We start from the raw sequence: 21,394 nt of genomic DNA on the forward strand, positions 1-21,394 counted from the left end.
TGGTTAAAATTGTGCTTGCCACAAGAAGTCTCTTGTTGGGCGCTCTCTCTCTCGATGGCGCCTGACCGAGGCGCTCACACTGCTGCCCACGAAAATGTATTAGGACGGCTTCACAACTCTTCCTGCCGTCCAGGACTTGAGACCACGCTTTCCCAGCTTGATTTCATAGCTGAAACGTCTGCATACTTCCTTCCTCTTGAAGGTACATCAACTAGGGGTTTCTTCTCTAACAGGAGCTTAATGGAGCGCAACTTCCCCTCACGATTTCTGGTACTCAAGTGAGCTCAGGCTCCTCTGAAGCGAGCCTCACACCCCTAGCAAACTTTCCACATCTTATGACCAGTCATTTACTTATATCCTTATTCACTGCCCATACTCTAACTATTTATCAAATTTAATCACGTGTTTACTATATGAATATCTAGGTCTATATCTTCTTAAGTTCTTAGTTGGGTCAGACCTGGCAGAAAAACTTAAGGGGTACACTTGTTTCTCAGCTACCTGGGATCATAACAGTACATAGTGTATGTATGGAATATAATTAGATGAATTAATCTTGTTTTGCTCTATTCATCTTTAAGGGACGTTAAATTTCCTTGGAAAGAGGAACACAAAGCTTATGGACCTATATTACCTTCCGCCACAGCCCCTGTTGCTCTAGATGCTCCATGTGGGGCTCCAGCTTGTCCTTGTATGCTTCCACCTCCAATAGACGCTTCGTCCCAATCAAAATTATCACTAGACCACCTGTGTGACAGGAAGAGCATTAGTGCCTGGAAAATGAGCTGCCTTTTAACACTAAGTGAAGGCAGGCGTTCAACATTCAGTAATGGCAAGCGTTCAACATTCAGTGATGGCAGGCATGGCATTAAACATCCAGTTTTGGCAGATGGCAAGCGTTCAACACTCATTGATAGCAGGCGTTCACACACAGTGATGATAGGCGGTCAACATCCAATGATGGCAGGTGTTTAAAATCCAGTCAAGACCTGCGTTCAACACTCAGTGATGGCAGGCGTTAAACACACTGTAATTGCAGGCATTCAACACTCAGTGACGACAGGCGTTTAACATTCAGTGATGGCAGGCGTTCAACAACCAGTGATGGATTACGTTCAATTCCCAGTGATGGCAGGCATTCAACACTCAGTGATGGCAGGCATTCAACACTCAGTAATGACATGCGTTCAACACTCAGTTATGACATGCGTTCAACACTCAGTTATGGCATGCGTTCAACACCAATCAAGGCAGGTGTTCAACATTCAGTAATTGCAGGCGATCAACACCAGTCAAGGCCGGCGTTCAGCACACTGGTTGATACCTGGTTGATGGGGTTCTGGGAGTTCTTCTACTCCCCAAGCTCGGCCCGAGGCCAGGATCGACTTGTGAGGGTTTGGTCCACCAGGCTGTTGCTTGGAGCGGCCCGCAGGCCCACATACCCACCACAGCCCCGTTGGTCCGGTACTCCTTGCAGGAAATAATCTAGCTCTTGATGTCCACGTTTGTTCCGGCAATATTTCTTATGTTTGCTGGGAGGACGTTAAACAATCTTGGACCTCTGATGTTTATACAGTGTTCTCTGATTGTGCCTATGGCACCCCTGCTCTTCACTGGTTCTATTCTACATTTTCTTCCATATCGTTCACTCCAGTACGTTGTTATTTTACTGTGTAGATTTGGTACTTGGCCCTCCAGTATCTTCCACGTGTATACTATTTGATATCTCTCGTCTCCTTTCTACTGAAAACATTTGGAGGGCTTTGAGACGATCCCAATAATTTAGGTGTTTTATCTCGTCTATGCGTGCCGTATATGTTCTCTGTATTCCCTCTATTTCAGCAATCTCTCCTACTCTGAAGGGGGATGTGAGAACTGAGCAGTACTGAAGACGGGACAACACAAGTGACTTGAAGAGTACAACCATTGTGATGGGATTCCTGGATTTGAAAGTTCTCGTAATCCATCCGATCATTTTTCTGGCAGACGCAATATTTGCTTGGTTATGCTCCCCAAACGTTGGGTCGTCTGACATTATTATTGCCAAATCCTTGACATGCTGTTTTCCTACTATGGGCAGATTCGATTGTGTTTTGTATCTTGTTTTATGTTTAAGGTCCTCATTTTTACCGTACCTGAGTACCTGGAATTTATCACTGTTAAACATCATGTTATTTTCTGATGCCCAGTCGAAAACTTATCAATATCAGCTTGAAGTTTTTCAATGTCTTCAGCCGAGGTAATTTTCATACTGATTTTTGTGTCATCTGCAATGGTTGATACGAAGCTGTCTGTCGAGAAAGAAAGCTTACTCTCAATATATTGATATTTAATTAACTGATTTAAATTAATCGAAGGACCACCCTATTTTTACTGAAAAGGGAAACAGATAAATGAACAATGGAAAAAAGACTGAAATACCAGTGTCTGTGGATAATGTAACTATTAAGAGTTATTCCTATTACATTAATGGACTGTAAATTAAATGACTATTCAAAGAGTAAACTTTCCCTCCTTCACACATGTGGGGTTAATACCAGAAGTAAAGTACTCCCAGTACACTTCATTGAGGCTGGTTCTTCCTCGAATAAAATTAGTAACTCTTACTAAGATATAAATAAATAAACATGTGATAAATTGGTTAGTATCAAGAATATATTGGATAATGATTAAACAAGAAAATTATTCTCATCTAAAGTACATGAGTCTATCAAATTATACTTGATCTCCTAAATCACGTATATGAAATATATTCTCAAATTATTATTAGGTTTCAACCGTTCATTAGTAAATAAGAACTAAATTAAAACTGGCTCAGCTGCTTAGCTGTGACAATGAACGGAGATGCGGCGTCAAGATGACGTCATCTGGAACTTGCTAGAACACGTGATCCACTAGCGTTGAGTGGGAAAATGTTGAGATCACGGCAACTCCGACACACGCTGAAAACCCAATGGAATGTAAAATTTGTCTACACAAATTAGATTGTGTCATTACTATTCACTGGAAAGGAAAATCAAATTCTTTGCGGACGTACTTGGTGTTTGGGGAGGTATTACGGCGTAACGATGGACAAGGTACAGTAAAAATTATAGTGAGCTCCAATAACAATACTAGAACACTTAACCTGCTGGTTGTCCACCGATGCAATCCCTAGATCGCTACTGGAGTAGTTGCACACTCCAAGACCGATTAATAACAAGGGCCTGTCATAGAATTGTTGGAAACTTCGCCTCTCCCTGGTCTAATGGACACCACGTTGTCTCGCGTCCAACACTTCTGCCAGTAGCGTCGCTCGTGTTCTACTGCTGGTGGCGTCGCCACGCCTCCCTCTCCCTCAACCCTGCTCTGACGCATTCACAACATATTTTAGAAGAGATGGAAAATTCTTTTCCTCGTAATTACTCTACGTAATACGTTAATGAGAATAGGGTCGCAATTTTAGGGAATTAAATATTGTTTATACACTCGCTAGATGATGATAATTATGAACAGTGTTCTTATTAAACGAGAAATGGAGAGAATTTCTATTTCCTCCATGACGTTTGGATATAACAAATTAACTTGTTATATAGTGATATTTTAGTTGATAACTCGATATTGAATCACTAGTTGTTATATTATCAGATATTAATTCTTATAAAGAATACTGATAAAAGTTGATAATATTATTCAATTCTCTAACATGTTGATAATAACTATGTCTTGCTGGATATTATCTGACGCAATACCACCTCTCGATGTGGTGAGAATTTTAGTAAATGACGCGCAGATAGAAAATATTAATTTATATTAGTACTACAGTTAGTAGGGTTAATAACTACTATGCTTAATATGCAATAGTGATGTATTATGATACAATAGGAATGTATCAGTGTTGGAACTTTCCAACACTGTGACTTGTATTTTTGTCTATATCTGATATGAGAATACGGAAAAGCAGCGGTGCACAGACTGTACCCTGAGGTAAAGAGCTTTTAACTGCGCTTGGACTAGATTTTATATGGTTGACTGTTACTCGCTGAGTCCTATTTGACAGAAAACTGAGTATCCAGCGTCCTACTTTACCAGTTATTCCCATTGACTTCATTTTGTTTGCTATCACGCCATGGTCATATTTATCGAAAGCCTTTGCGAAGTCCGTGTATATCACATCAGCATTCTGTTTTTCTTCTAATGCCTCAGTGACTTTGTCGTAGTGATCAAGTAGCTGTGACAGGCACGATCTTCCCGCTCGAAATCTATGTTGGCCTTGGTTGTGAAGATCATTGGTCTCCATGAAATTGGTGACCTGACTCCTAATCACTCTCCCAAATACTTTTAGTATGTGCAACTGGTCTATAATTCTTTGCCAATGCTTTGCTCCCTCCCTTGTGTAGAGGGGCTATGTCTGCTACTTTAAGTGCATCTGGTATCTCCCCCGTGTCCAAGCTCTTCCTCCACAAAATACTGAGTGCCTGTGCTACCGGCACTTTGCACTGATGGCAGGCATTCAACACTCAGTGATTGCAGACGTTCATCACCCAGTGAAGGAAAGCGTTTAACACTCGGTGATGGCCGGCGTTCAACACTTATTGATGGCAGGCGTTGTACACTCAGTGATGGCAGGCGTTCAACATCCAGGTTTCGTAAGCGTTCAACACTCAGTGATGGCAGGCATTTAACACTCAGTGATAGCAGACGTTCAACACCCAGTGATGGTAGGCGTTCAACACCCAGTGATGACCGGCGTTCAACACTCAGTGATGGTAGGCGTTCAACACCCAGTGAGGACACCAGTTACACTCTCATTGAAAGCAGGCGTTCAACACTCAGTGATGGCAGGCGGTTAACATCCAGTGATGGCAGGCGTTTAACATCCAGTCAAAGCCTGCGTTCAACATCCAGTGATGGCAGGCGTTTAACATCCAGTCAAAGCCTGCGTTCAACATCCAGTGAAGGCAGGCGTTCAACACTCAGTGATGTCAAGTGTTCAACATCCAGTGATAGCAGGCGTTCAACATCCAGTGATAGCAGGCGTTCAACATCCAGTGATGGCAGGCGTTCAACTCTCAGTGATTGCACGTAATCAACGCTCAGTGATTGCAGGTGATCAACGTTCAGTGACGGCAGGCGTTCAACACCCAATGACGGCAGGCGTTCAACACCCAGTGATCGCTGGCGTTCAACACCCAGTGGCGGCAGGCGTTCAACACCCAGTGACGGCAGGCGTTCAACACCCAATGACGGCAAGCGTTCAACACCCAGTGACGGCAGGCGTTCAACACCCAGTGACGGCAGGCGTTCAACACTCAGTGATTGCAGGTGTTCAACCCTCTGTGATGGCAGGCGTTCAACACCCAGTGAAGGAAGGCGTTCAACACCCAGTGAAGGAAGGCGTTCAACACCCAGTGAAGGAAGGCGTTCAACACCCAGTGAAGGAAGGCGTTCAACACCCAGAGGTGGCTGGCATTCAACATCTGGTGATGGCAAGTTTTCAACACTCAGTGATGGCACTCATTCAACACTCAGTGCTGGCACTCATTCAACACTCAGTGCTGGTACTCATTCAACACTCAGTGCTGGCACTCATTCAACACTCAGTGATGGCACTCATTCAACACTCAGTGATGGCAGGCTGTCAACGCTCAGTGATAACAGGCTTTCAACACCAAGTAATGGCGGGCGTTCTACACCCTGTGATGATCGGCGTTCAACAACCAGCGGTGGCTGGCGTTCAACACTTAGTGATGAATGGTGTAATTGTACTCATCTCTGCTCATTGGTGTACTTGTACTCATCTCTGCTCATTGGTGTACTTGTACTCGTATAACTCTGTTCACTGATGTAATTGTATTCTTCTCTGGCCTCTGGTGTACTAGTACTTATCTTTTCTCACTCTCCTGTTTATTTGTACTCATATCTGCTCACTGATGTACTTTTACTCTTCTATGCTCTTTTTCTTTCGTCTGTTTCCCATTGACTCACACAACTAGAATGGAAAAGAAACTTATATCTCTCAGTTCTGTGACTATCGTGATGAGGCTTTCCTCTGGATATTCTCCTTCTTCATGTTGTGTTTAATATGATACGGACTCCACAATAGTCCAGCATGTTTTTTAATGTTTATGTTTTTTTGTGGTATAAGATGTTCACATATACTTTTTGTGAGTATTCATAAAATGAGTTATGTTTGCTACTGATGTGTTTGACATATGGAATTATATTGTACAGTTCGATGTTACATTAATCCTCAATTCAATGCATCTGGCTGAGTTCCTGGGAGGTTTCCTGTATCATTGATAAATCATGTCCAGCCTCAGGTAACCAGTCTCACTGGTACCTCATGTCCAGCCTCAGGTAACCAGTCTCACTGGTACCTCATGTCCAGCCTCAGGTAACCAGTCTCATTGGTACCTCATGTCCAGCCTCAGGTAACCAGTCTCATTGGTACCTCATGTCCAGCCTCAAGTAACCAGTTTTATTGGTACCTCATGTCCAGCCTCAAGAAACCAGTCTTGCCACTCACCTGGTTATGTTTGTGCATAGTTGCCACTCACCTGGTTATGTTTGTGCATAGTTGCCACTCACCTGGTTATGTTTGTGCATAGTTGCCACTCACCTGGTTATGTTTGTGCATAGTTGCCACTCACCTGGTTATCTTTGTGCATAGTTGCCACTCACCTGGTTATCTTTGTGCATAGTTGCCACTCACCTGGTTATCTTAGTACATATTTGCCACTCACCTGGTTATCTTTGTGCATAGTTGCCACTCACCTGGTTATCTTTGTGCATAGGTGCCCCTCACCTGGTTATCTTTGTGCATAGTTGCCACTCACCTGGTTATCTTTGTGCATAGTTGCCATTCACCTGGTTATCTTTGGTTTGTAACTGTACAGACATTTCCACAATAACATAAATGCATTTCACATAATTTGCAGCCCCACTCACGGAGCCCTGAGGTGTAGCCCCACTCAAGGAGCTCTGAGGTATAGCCCCACTAAGAGAGCCCTGAGGTGTAGCCCCACTCAGGGAACACTGAGGTGTAGCCCCACTCAGGGAGCCCTGAGGTGTAGCCCCACCCAGAGAGCCCTGAGGTGTAGCCCCACCCAGAGAGCCCTGAGGTGTAGCCCCACCCAGGTAGGCCCTTATGTGTAGCCTCACTCATGGAGCCCAGAGGTGTAGCCCACTCAGGGAGGCCTAATGTGAAACCCAACTCAGGGAACCCCGTTGTGTAATCCCACCTATAAAGCTCTGATGGGTATGGGCTCATAAGACAGATTCTTCAATATTCATACATGGGAATATGTAATAAGTATTCCTCACTCATTCAGTGGAACGCTGTAGGAACTTCATCCACCTTAATATCACAAATGCAGTCAACAGTAACAAACTAGGAACAATTCCTCAGTCTTGTAGTAAAGCAATTATTGGTTTGTTATCTACTTTGGAAACTATTCTGTAAGGGTTACTTTGTGTGTTGGGAATACAGTTTGTGTTCTCACCTGGCTTGGCGACCCGGATAAATTCATTGATGCCTTGAACAGGCAAATGGCCCTCAACCATGCCGCCACAGGTCACCACCACGTCATACGTATCTGGCAACACAACGCACGATCAACAATTCCACCAGGAACATTATAAACACAAGTGTTGCCACCATGTCATACATATATAGAAATACAACACAAGATAAACATTCCCACCAGGAACATTTTAAACACAAGTGTTGCCACCACATCATACGTATCTGGCAACACAACACAAGATAAACATTACCACCAGGAGCATTATAAACACATATGTTGGTACATGATCACACTCCTCAACATGTCATTGGATGGTCTTCAATTAACTGTTACGAAAACAAATTATTAACCTATATAAATAAAAATGGAAATGTTCGATTGTTCAAAATCGCTAATCTCCAAAAGTTCTTCACCGATTGCTTTGAAATTTTGACACAGCGTTGCATTTGAATAGGCGCGTCTTTTTATATTCCTACTATATAGAGGACACCCCTGTGACAGGTAAAAACATGCGTGTTTGAAAAACAGTGCCATCTGTTGCACATAATAGCAACATTCATGCTATACTAAATATGTCACCAATTCCATATCAATGTTTCCGATTGCATTGATAACTTATATTTTCATAGATTTAGAGTTATTTTATTTTATTTATTGAATTATTTTGTGTGACTGTGTTGGAATTGAGCTGTGTTGTTTACCATGCCGTTCATTTCGTAAGTATAAGTATAGATGCCACACCTGTGACATGTAAGACTGCTTTTCTTGACAAACAGTACCATCTGCTGCCTGAATGAGCAACACACACATGCTATACTATATATGTTACAATTCCATTTCAATGTTTCTGATTGCATTGATAAATTGAATTTTCATAGATTTTGATTGATTTTCATTTTGATTTAATTATTTTGTGTGAATTGCGTTGAAATTCAGCTGTGTTGTTTACCATACCGTTCATTTCGTGAGTAAAGTAATCTTTTTTTTTCATATTTTCATATCATTTTTTAACTGTTTTTCTTATATTTCAGTGATGGGAACATCAGATCAATTGATGTTCCCAATTTTCTGATGGGAACATCAGACCAATTGGGAAGGCATCGGACGAGGGAATGGTGGGGATGACGAGGGGACAGGGGAGTGGGACATGGTGGGAAGGAAGAGGGGATGGTGGAGGGGGGAATGGTTGGGAGGCCATGGAGACGGGTGAGGAGAGAATAGTGGGGAGGACTGGGGGACAGGGAAGGTTGCTGTGGCTCAGCAACGCACATGCGTTGCTGAGCCACAGCAACGCGTGACCGGGTACAGCTAGTGGTAAATAAAATTCATCAAATTGAAGGCGTTTAATTACACTTTTTATATAATCTAATTAAAAATTATTTTTTTTAGCCAGGAGACTAAACAGTCGCTGACATTTTGACATTTGACAGAGAAATCAAAACTATTATATTCTCAATTTGTCAAATGATTATATTTTTTCAAGTAATAAACATATCTTTACAAATCAATCAATAAAGGTTTACCAGCCCTCCATGTTATGGAATAGTGATGATGGCTGATGCATGAGATAAAGCCTGAGCCGAGTCTTAGTCTAGATGACAGGATCTACTAGAGGATGGTAGGATGTACTAGAGAATGGTAGGATGTACTAGAGAATGGTAGGATGTACTAGAGGATGGTAGGATGTACTAGAGGATGGTAGGATGTACTAGAGAATGGTAGGATGTACTAGAGGATGGTAGGATGTACTAGAGGATGGTAGGATGTACTTGAGGATGGTAGGATATACTTGTGGATGGTAGGGTGTACTAGAGGATGTTAGAATGTACTTGAGGATGGTAGGATGTAGAGGATGGTAGGATGTACCAGAGGATGGTAGGATATACTAGAGGATGGTAGGGTGTACTTGAGGATGGTAGGATGTACCTGAGAATAGTAGGATGTATCTAAGGATGGCAGGATGTACCCGAGGATGGAAGGATGTACCTGAGGATGATATGTACTAGAGGATGGTAGGATGTATTAAAGGATGGTAGGGCGTACTAGAGGATGGTAGGGCGTACTAGAGGATGGTAGGATGCCCTTGAGGAAGGTAGAATATACTTAAGGAAGGTAGAATGCCCTTCAAGAATGGCACCCAGTAAATCCTCCCCGGCCAGAATACGAACCCAGGCCAAAACGCTCGTGAAATGCCAATGGAGTGTCTTAGCTAATTCGCCACAGGGACTGTTTGACCCCGTGGTTCCCTACTTTTGATTCCCCTCACAGGGAATGTGAGGAGGAGGTCCAAGATCGTCTGGATAAATTAATACAACTCATAGAACAATTAAATATCAACTCCGAGTCTCAGAATGCTCTGGCATCAAACGGAGCTAATACATTTAACCCCCATCACTGAGGTCCGTCTACCTGCCATTGATTTTCCAGTATTTCAAGGCAGGGACGATGAAAACTTTGAATGTTACTGGAACACGTTGATTCATTATTGAACTGTAAAGGTTCTGTTACCAAATAAAAAAATACCGTTATTTGTAAAGTAAATCGAGAGGTGAAGCAAAACCAGTTATTGACAACCCGATTTATAGCGATGACGACTATGATACCTGCCACACAATTGCTGCAACTCAATTATTGTAACAAAGAGACTGCTTTAGCCATTCTCTACTATAAATTGTGAGCTAAACCTACACCAGGTAAAGCACTTGAGGCTATACAAGACTTTAGAGTCCAAGTTCTTTCTTTGTCAAAGCTCTAGCAGATACGACTGATGTTTGTCATGCCGAATTGGTGTTAAAATTAAATTCAGAACAAATTACCAAAAGAAACCTTGGAATCTCTTTGCTCTCACTATGAAACAGACATCCTATCTCTGGACGAAATTTTTGAGGGTGTGAGGATGATTGTGAATCGTATGAGAGCACATGAGAAAATACTACAAATACAGTGTTCTTAAGTGACAAGTCTAAAACGAAGACGTCAGAGGAAACAAAAAGTACATCAATTACTAACCCTAAACACAAGCAAAAGACTTCCACTTCTAAGTGGAAGTCAGGCAGTGTAGGCACTTTAGAAGGGGGGTTCCATGAAGCCTATAGTTACTGTGTCACCCAAGGGAGTGACTCCAAAAAGTGCTGTAGGCTGGCAGACATGTCTGTTCTGCCAAGAGGAACATTCTATATACCACTGCACAAATTATCCAGATCGTGTCACCCGTGTAAAACAACTCAAGGAATAGTAAAAATGCACTGTCTCAGGTCACACAAAACTAACACCTGTGAGACCCGAGACCCAACTACATACCTGCAATAGGTGTAACAAGGGTCAACACAATACAATACTTTACACAAAAGTAAAGTCTCCAAAACCCAAGGTGGAGGAAGATAAATCTTCCACCCCAGTAAGTACTATAAGGTGCGACAGGAAATTATTGTCCTGTTGACAAAGTCCAACAATAACCTGATTTTGCCCACTGCCCAAATGATCATCAAAAACAAGGGGTCCAAGGGCTATACTCGAGGGTTGTTTGACCAAAGGGTTCCAAAACACTTACGTCACTTAAAAGATGGCAAATGATCTTCAATTAACACTTGTTAACCAGGTAAAATAGAACATTTTGGGGTTCCTGAGAACATAGAGCCTCAAGCATACCTGGTGGTACAACGTCTTGTTTGTTTGGGGTTCATGTTCGTCCAGTACAGGCCATCGCTGTGAACAAAATTCCGTCGGACCTATATGTTCATAGTCTATGAGCAACTGCCAAATTCCAGAACGAAAGAACAGTTAAATTTGCAAACAATAAAATTATCTCCGACCACCTCACCCATATCCACTACGGGCTCACCATAGCCCGTGCTACTTGGAACTTTTTGTTCCAGGTAGCGAATCTTTAACAACAACAACAACTCACCAATACTGGAATCCTTGTAGGTGTGGACTACTACCATAAATTCATCACTGGACCCATAAAATAACAGGGAATGAACCTGTTAATATGCATGAGACACAAATTATTTAAAGGCCTAGTAATGAATCTGAATAAACCCACACCTATAGACAACAAACAAACAAATCAATTCAGTGATGGTTGCATGAGTAGGCGAAGAGCAGTCACCACTAATGTTCAGAAACATGATTAAGTATGTGCTGGATCTCCCTGTCTATAAAATATGGGATCTAGCTACCTTAGGAATCGTTCCTAAACAACCTAGTCGAAACGATGCCTGGACATATACACAATACCTTGACTCAGTTGTATACAGAGACAAACAATGCATGGTCAGGCTACAATTTAATGGCACAAAACCAAGTAAGGTCTCAGGTGTTACGCTTACAAAGACAACTTGAGCACCTGAAATTGTACAATGAAATGATCCAAAAAAACTCTGAAATATATTAGTTTAAGTCGTAGAAAACGACGACCCTAAAGAGGAACACTATTTACCTCATCCTATTGAAATCCTCAGTTACTACCCCACTGAGGATAGAATTTAACTGCAATGTCAAGGCAAACATAATAGTGTCTCTTTGAATAACTGCCTTCAAACTGGCCCTAGCCTAACCCAAAGGGTATATGATGTGCTATTAAAATTGTGAACAGGAGTTTATACATATACGGCCGACATAAGCAAGGCATTCCAAAGGGCAGGCCTCCAAGAGGATGACAGAAACTTCACAAAATAGTTTTGGATCAAGGATCCCAGTGATCCAAATAGTGATTTAATTTGGAGGACTTCTTCTCCCTTTCAGCCTCAGGCCACATTAGACATGCACTTGACAAAGTTCAATAGTCCTTATAAGACTGAAATTAGCTTTAATCTGTACCTTGACAATTTCCAAGGAATGACTAGCAGCGGAAAGGAGCTGCTAACAATTTGCCATGGAAGTCAATTGAGAGTTGTTGGGAGCCAATATGCCTCTCCAGTTGTGGGCTACAAATAATGAAAATTAAACAAACATTTAGAATCATAATTTTCTGACTACCAAGGGCCTCAGAAAATTAAAGTATTAGGAGTAGAATGGGAAACATGAACTGATCAACTCTCAATCTTTGATTGTGTTCCATAATACGGTGGAAGTCACCGTTCCACCGTTCCACGAAAACGGTGGAAATTGAAACTACCAACTTAACAATGAGGAAACTGCTCCCCAAGTAATCAAACCCTTCGACCCCTTGGGACTATCAATTCCATTATTAATTAAGGGCAAGATATTGATGCAAGAATACGGGATGGAGATATAGGCTGGGATGATCCTCTGGCTCCTATACTTCAAGATAAATGGCAGAGGGGGTTAGTAAAAAATTTAAATATCCTAGAATCTATTAAATTCCCTCGAACGACCACCGGCCAAGATGAATCAATTCACCTGCACGGGTTTTGTGATGCCTCAGGGCGTGCTTACATACTTTACTGCAGCATACCTAGTAACAAATGGGCCAGCAAATTTGCTGACATCTAAAGCCAAGGTGTCCTGTTAAAGAAGCGGTCATTGACACAAATGAAATTAATTGCCTTACTACTTGTGGATAAGTCTATCACATTATCTGATCAATTCATTGAGTAACATCCACTTTAAACAAACAATGGTGTGGTCAGATGATGAGGCAGTGTTACATTGGGTTCGCAATAATAATAGCAAAACCCCCATATATTAGCAACAGTGTAAACAAAATCGAGATTTGTCAGCCAGTTACAAACTCTGGTATGTACCTACTAAGGAGAACCCACCTGACTGTTTCTCAAGTGGTTTGACCTTAAAACAATTATCTAAAGCCTAGATATGGTTCCATTGGCCTCGGTGACAATTCCGTGACCAGTGGCCTAAACAAAAAGCTGCAAGTCATTGCGACGATTGTCAGTGCTCTCACTGAGATACCAGAGCCATGCTTGACTTCAGTAATTGAATGCACTCAGTACTCTGATTTAAATAAAATTCTTAGTCACACACACAGGGTTTTTGACTTTCTACAAAAGGTAGGAATCAAACATAAATTTGCTTGTGCTCAAAAGTACTAGTTAGAACACGTGCAGGTACAAACATACAGCAATGAATTCGAAATCCTCCGTGCTAAAATCATCAATGATCTGGGTCTCTGGATTGACCCAGACAAACACAACATTTTGATCTTGAAGTTAAACATCCTTTGTTCCTCCCCCGGAATCACTGGATATGCAGAATACTTGTGCTTCATAATCAAAAGCACTATGAAAAACCACTCGTACCCCATGCACACTCCATGGTGAGGTACTAGATACCCCTCGCAACACTTTGCCTGGGCTGGGACACATGTTGCGTCCCTAAATAAATCTACAGATCTTGGGTGGGGATGCATGTGTCCATAATTAAAATATTTTAATTAAGATTCTATTTTTTCCCCGATCATTATGGGATGTGTTTTAAAATGTGCACCAACGTCTTCCCATTTTCTATGATGCCCCACGTGGCATCACGGCACCGCCTCCAACGCGATAGGCCTAATTGTTTTAGTGACAACGCTTGTGACCTCTGCAGCCTCCCCTCACATCCAAACGTGAGCCCGTTCCGGCAATTTTGCCTCAGCTATGTTTGTTACTGCCTTTATAAACTCTTTACATTTACTCCAAGACTGATAGTGGTCAAGAACAGCCATTCGATGACGAAAACTGGGAAAGAAACATGCCTGAGGGAAAAGCTAAGTAGTGTTCGCCAAAAGTGCAGCAAAATGAAACTCACACCAACAAAATTCCAGACTATAGTTGACGAATTTAATGATCTTGATCTTGAAAGTGTAGAAAGTGACAGTGATGTAGATAGTGAGGTGGTTGAAACTGAAACAGTACTTGAGGATGAAATTGAAAGCGAGTGTAGTGATGATGTTGTTGATACCATCACACGTGCTGGCCCCTGCTATTAGAATGCATACCACTCGTACCCCATGCACCAGTTCTCGTGAAGCTTGGTCTACTGACAACACTCCTCCCTTAGGACACAGTTGTACTGGAGCACCAGGCCTGACTTTACCAGTACCAGCACTCGTATGGATTTTTTACAGTTATTTATTACGCAAGATTGTCTAAAATTTATGGTATATGAAACCTACTTGTACGCATCACGAAGCTTGTCGAATGCTTCTAACACTACAAACAATTATTGGGTTGAAGTGAGTAAAAGATCTTGCCAGACATTTGGGACTGACAATGTTGATGGGCGTTGTGAAGATGCCAACGATGAGTATGTACTGGCAAACAGGTAAATTGTGACATTTATTTCCTTTCAATACTTTTATAACTGCGAAACGATATGTCCTGATAGGAAAGAGTTTTCATACTTATAACAATAATGCCATTCCCAAAGACAATGAACACAGTCTAATAAAAGTTAGAACACTCATGGAATATCTAGAACATAAATATAAAGCAGAATACAATCCTTAGAAAAATCTGTGTTTGGAAGAAGCCACAATGCCACTGTCTACATTTCATGGTATATAACCCAGATAAACCTGATAAGTATGGAGTAAAACTGTGTATGTTGGCTGAAGTGCATATTGGTTGCATATATGATTTTGAAGTGTATGCAGGAATTGGGAAGATAACAGTTCAAAAGGTTATGCGCTTGATTGAACCACTGAAGAACAAAAGTTATAATTTATATATAGATAACTACTATAACTCGGTTCAACTTAGTGAAAAGCTGTTTGAACAAGGTGTATACACCTGTGGTACTCTCAGACTACAGCGTGGTGCACCAAAAGATTTTCAGCTACAAGGAAAGGGTAAACTGCTAGTAGATAAACCTTCATAATTGGAAGAAAAAAACTTTTATGATTATGTGAAAAGATGAGCGAGTTGTTCCACTCATCACAACATGCCACAATGCCGATACACAAGAAGAGGAATGAAGGGCACGAGTACGCAAACGTAAAGGAAAATCTTCATTGCAACAGGTCACTCTGAACAAACCAAAGGCAATCTGTGACTACAATAACAACATGAAAGGTGTAAATCACTTCAACCAAATGGTCATATTTTATCATTTCACACGGATATGTCAAAAGTGGGCGATGAAATTCGCATTCTACTTTTTGCTAATGGCTATCCATAATGCTTTCCTGCTATACAATTACTACACAACTGATACAAAGAAACTCTCATTGTTCCAGATTCACGAAGTAATCATTTGGTCACTACTGAACTTTGAGTATAAGAATTTGCCTCTCCAAAATAGCAACTTCATACATGATGGTGATGTCCATGACGTTGAGAGCAGACCAACTGGAGACAATGTTGCAACACTCGTACCATCAGGTGTGAGGCGGCCACTAGTCCCTTTTTCTCTTCGAAATGGAAGTTCATCATCTGACTCAGAAGATGAGGTTCAGATTACTCCTTGTGGTGCTGCTGCTAGGAAAAACCCTCGCATTGTTGATAAACCAGAACGTCTGAACAGGAACTTTAATCGTTCCCTAATTCGCATCGGGAAAGGTCTGAAGTGTTGTGTTTGCTACAAGTCTGGTAAAAGGAAGGACACCAGGTGTAAGTGCAAGTCGTGTGTTGTGGCACTGTGTGCTGCACCATGCTCCGGCTTGTACCATCGCAAGAGGACATACTGGGTGGATTAGCAGCAATGCTTACCCCCATCCACCAATAAAACATTGGTTGAGGAACTTCAGGAAACCTTGTCCTGGAACAGGTGGAGTGGTTCAACCAAATGCTCAACTCATGCTCTACAAACATTATTGGATGGTAAGTACAGACATGTTATTCATTTTTTTCACATGATGAAGTAAGTTATTCTTATTGTATTGATTATGTTGTTCTTCCATTTGAATTAATATGCATATAACCCTTTAGAGAATTATAATGCGAACAATTTTATACCAAAATAAACGATGTAACACGAAAATTGAAGCGATAAAACTGAAAAAGAGTATACAAATTTTAGTACAAGTGAGCAGATGAGTGCTCGCTCACTGGTAACGCTCGCCAGATTTTCGAGTTTGCTGCTGGTGACACGCCGGGCGTTTTTACCTAATATGCATATATTCCATTAGAGAATTCTATTGCGATTAATATGATACCAAAGTTAACGACGTAGCGCAGAAATTGATGTGAGAAAACTGAAAAGAGTATACACATTTTTAGTGCCAGAGTGCTCACGTGAAACGCCCGGCCGAACTTGGGGTGGGCTGGAGCTTGCATGCAGGGCCAGGCAAAGTGTGTAGGCAGCAGTACAGGCTTCCTAAGGGTCGCTAGACTGAAAAGTCGATACTTAAATACTGTGTTGTTTGCCGAAGGTATGATGCTCGGGTGTGTCTGTACCCCAGAACCTCCACCATAATCTAAGGAATGAATAGTGCACTTTCATCCCTTAGAGACCACTGGGGTGACTTCACAGGACCATAACCATAACTGGCACCAGGGACAAAATCTCTGTGAAGGCATACATCTGCCATTACACATTTGCCGCAACTCGGGGAGTCCATTTATAGGTGACTCCTGCCATGAGTGCATAGTCATTCATCCAGGCCTTCTGTAAGTTTGCTGCCCACTGATCTTGTCCCATGTTAATGATCTCAGATGAAGAGTCCAACTTGGTGGCCGGGGAAGCATACCAGAGGGAGGTCTGAGATTTTTCAGTCGTTTGTACTGCCTTTAACCAACAACAGTGCTACTGGAAATTCATATCTCCCTGAGCACTGTGGCATAGAGGCTTATATTAATGGATGGTTAGGACAGTAAAACGCTGACTAAGGAAAACCTTGCACTGTTAAAACATTAATCTCCAGGAGCTCCAAACCGTTGTCACGGAAACTGGAGTCTTGAGTCAATAACAAACCACTGACGTAGCTCTCTGACGATAACTCACAACACCCATTCAATCTGATATATAGAGGACCTCTCACTCCTGTTGCGTCCCTCACTGACCAGGAACCTGGAGATCTTTCATATATTGAAGAGAGCAACTTAGTTCAGAGTTATAAACACCTGTCCAGAGTAATCAGTCACTGGAATGAATTTTGGACTCAAGAATATTTAACTGTTAAGTGCGAGAATCATTAGGAGACAGTTATCTCCCAAAACAGAATCCAATTAATGCCTGGCGCTGTAGTTCTGGTGGACAGTGAATGTCCATGCTCAGAGTGGCCGCTAGGGGGTATAGTTTCTGTCTACCCAGAGAGCAAGTGTGTCTTGAGGATAGTGAATGTAAAATGCAAAGGCATCATTAGCCTCCAGACACTAGAAAAACTAGTACTATTGGAGTTACTGGGAGATGAAGTCACCCAAAAACCTCCACAATCTGCAACTCTAGTATGGGATATCCATCCTGTACAAACTGCCCCACAGAAGTGCAAAACCAAATTAAAACAATATTTTAATCATTCTGATAAGTAATGAAGTGTTCGTTCAGTCCTAAACAGTGGACTACAAACCGGGTTTCTCCCCCCTGGAATTATGTGGGAAAATTTCCCTCATCGCAGAAAGTCTTTAATACAGCAAGAAATTTCTACTGTTGTTGTGTTAATTAAATCATCAATTAAATAAAATAAGTTAGCCCCAAAAGCAGGCATTCATGATAATTTGTCTCTAGAAAAAGTGTTACAGCAAATGTTTTCCCGTGTCATCTAACAATCATTTAGCAACCAATTCTGATTACCTATTATAACCATAACTGTTTCAGTCTGAGAACTGATTATATCAAAAATTGTTTCTCCAAATTAAATTATGAATATTCAAATAAACTAACTAAAAATGGTCCTTATAGGAATCAATGAAAATTAATTTGGGGACGAGTCCCCTGCCCGAGGAGGGAGAACTGGCCATCTTAAATTCAGCAAGGGAGGGCGTGTTTGGGCAGATATATCACAAATAGGTAACTTTTACATTGGTTTACAAGTGTTCGACAGCCACACTGCTACACGTTATCTCTCAGGATAAGTGTGTTTCCAGTGAAATAAGTTGTAGTGTCGTGAGCTCTTAGTGTAGTTAAATTATCATCAGTTATGATACATGACAACACCAAGTAAGTGTTGTCTCATAACCTCAATCTCGAGCATCAAATCTGAATTGGCACATAATAATTATAGCTTACATTTAACTAGTGTTGTAGCCCAATTAACAAAATTGTATTTTGACAGGTAAAAATAAGAGTCGCGACGTAGCATTATACAACAGCTAGCTCACCACCTGTGAAACGCCATTACCATATATCACCCTGAATGTTTGGCTTACGTGAAGGATAATCTACACTTCTTGTTAAGCTAAGCTGACATTATCTCGTAGTAAAAATATTCAATTGATTAATTTACTTCTCAGAGTATAGGTTTAATTATTTTATTTAACCATTTAAATAAAATAATGGCAACTAACAAGCTAATTCCTGTCTAGTTGAACTTATATATAAATCACCATCAAGCTTGTGAGGAGTTTATTAGTGGGAGAAAATTATCTTTTACATTCCACTTGCTAAAGAAATTATGTAATGGTAAAATCCACATAAATGATTTAATCATTAAAATAAATAAATGTTTTAAAATAAAATCCCAATGGTAAATTTTCCACAGATGGTACAATATACTTGAGGATGGTAGGAAGCGATTAAAGATGCTAGGATGTACATGTGGATGGTGAGAAATACTTGAGGACGATAGGATACACTTGATGATGGTTGGATGTACTTGAGGTTGGTATAATGTATTAGAGTATGGTATGATGTATTGAGGATGGTATGATGTACTGAGGATAAGAGGAAGTACTTTATGAAGGTAGAATGTACTTCAGGATGGTATGATGTACTTAATAATAAATAATAAACCTAAATATAAACATATCCAATTTATAGCCATTATTCTATAATTTTAATTATTGATTGTTTTATATTGTTGATACTTTTAATACCCTATTAATAGCCCCTTTGCTATGCCCATGCATCCACTTGTACACATCTATCATGTTACCCCTGATTATTCGCCTTTCTAGAATATACCAATGAAGATAACTGAAAAAGGCCTATTGGCCCATACGAGGCAGCTCCTATTTATATCCACCCAAACTCATTAATATTCATGTCTAACCTAAGCTTGAAATAATCAAGGGATCCTACTTGAGGATGGTAAAATGTATTTGGGTCAATTGCATATGTGTTTGTTTGTAGGGGAAACAAATTGGTAAAATAAACAGGAGGAAAAAGGGCCTCGAAATAACAATACACTTAGGTCATATTTCACGAACAGTAGGAGTCTAAGAAACGAAATAAACTATTTAAATGCTCTTGTCTGCACACAGAAAAATAGATATTATTGCATTTACCGAAACGTGTATGAATGTTTAAAATAGAGAACTATTAGCCGTATATAAAATAAATTTATTTAAATTATTTCACACAGATAGATATATTAGACGAGGAGGGGGGAAGTAGCGATATATGAGAGGAAAAAATTTAAATGTAGTCTCAAAGAGGGAATCAAAACCGAGTTACACACAGAAACTATTTTGCTAGAATTAAACGAAAAAGCAAATAATCTTATAATAGGAGTTACATTCACGCCACCAAATTTAGACAGGATGGAAGCAAAGCATCTATGGGATGAAATATCTGGAGCATCTAGGTCTAACAGTATTTGTGTCATGGGTGACTTTAATTTTAGTGGAATAAACTGGTTAAACAGAACAGGGAATAATGAAGTAGATTTTCTAGAATTAATTGACGATTGCTTCATTATCCAACACATTAAAGAACCAACATGGGAAAATAATATTTTAGTGTTAACGAACAGGGAAACCAAATCAATAACATCGAAATAGGGAATGAGCTAGGGAATAGTGATACAGAAATCAGATTTAGTATAGAATGGAATAGATTTGTAGGGCAAAATTCTGTTAAAGTGACAGATTTTCGAAAAGCTGATTTTAATAGCCTAAGAATTTTTTGAGGTAAAATAGATTGGAAAGTCTTGGGCATTGGGGGCAGGCCGGTCTTGGAGTGAGACGGGAACCCAGCGATGGGTGATATAAAAAGGGATTTAGATGCGGATTCAAAATATAACTTATTTAAAAATATTCTAAGCAAAGCACGGGAACGTAGTATACCATACAAATTTGATAGATCAAATACTAATGACCTGAAACGGATAACAGAGGTTTTGATGAACCTTATAGGTAGAAAAGAGCTTAGAACAAAAGGATAAAGAATAGGGAAGTCACTTTAGAACAAGAATTCGTCTAAGTGGTTAGAAAAGTTCAAAAAGAGATATGGAGGGGAAAAAACTGAAGTTTGCATAGCAGGGCAAATAAAGACAAATCCTAAAGGTTTTTTTGAGTTATATCGAACTAAAGATTATGGAAAGTGTGAGAGATCTAGATCCCTCAGCTAGTTTTCCTAGTTTCTAGATTAGGCTAGTCACTCTAGAAACTGAAGCTTTCAAAATAACATATGCTTGTTGGGTGTTGAATGAAAGCTTATGTTATGAACTATCATTTGTGAGTAGTCAGAAGTCTGTGATTGTTCTGTAGAGAGAATTACAGAAATTTTTATGTTTCTGTGAAATAGGATGAGGAAGTACTTGATTAACCCTTACACTGCTCAGGGGTCATATGGACATTTACACCCCTGTGCGCAAGAAAAAAAAAAATTCAAAAATTTTTTTTCGTCTTCTAAACATGTTAATTTGTGTCCCCTGAGCACGGAAAAAATAAAAAAAAATCGTAGGTGACATATTTTGGGCGCAATTGACCGAGGAAGTCTGGCAAAAAGTGGGCGTTGACAGAGCGGTCGTCAGACCCGGTCAGCGTCACCCGCGTTGACAGATGGGAGTTGCCACAAAGATATTATTACCTAATTGTTTCAATGTCTCCGATTGATTTTTCTTAGTTTTTTTGCAGTAATATTATTCAATAGTGTGTATTGTA

At 40.6% G+C, this 21,394-nt stretch overlaps 1 protein-coding gene across 2 annotated transcripts in view; it reads right to left on the minus strand.

Annotated features, from left to right (window-relative positions):
* LOC123770540 (methyltransferase-like protein 27) overlaps nt 1–21,394 on the minus strand; it is a 121,572-nt gene that overhangs the window by 21,920 nt on the left and 78,258 nt on the right. Inside the window, exons 6-7 of one of the 2 annotated variants that reach the window (XM_045762549.2) lie at nt 7,485–7,577; nt 635–747 (exon numbers count right to left, since the gene is read on the minus strand). In XM_045762549.2, the coding sequence (XP_045618505.2) occupies nt 635–747; nt 7,485–7,577 (206 nt within the window). The remainder of the gene's footprint in view (nt 1–634; nt 748–7,484; nt 7,578–21,394) is intronic. The other variant, XM_069301905.1, reaches the window with a different exon arrangement.

The sequence above is a fragment of the Procambarus clarkii genome, chromosome 46, assembly GCF_040958095.1.
Source record: "Procambarus clarkii isolate CNS0578487 chromosome 46, FALCON_Pclarkii_2.0, whole genome shotgun sequence".
Taxonomy (NCBI): Eukaryota; Metazoa; Arthropoda; class Malacostraca; order Decapoda; family Cambaridae; genus Procambarus; species Procambarus clarkii.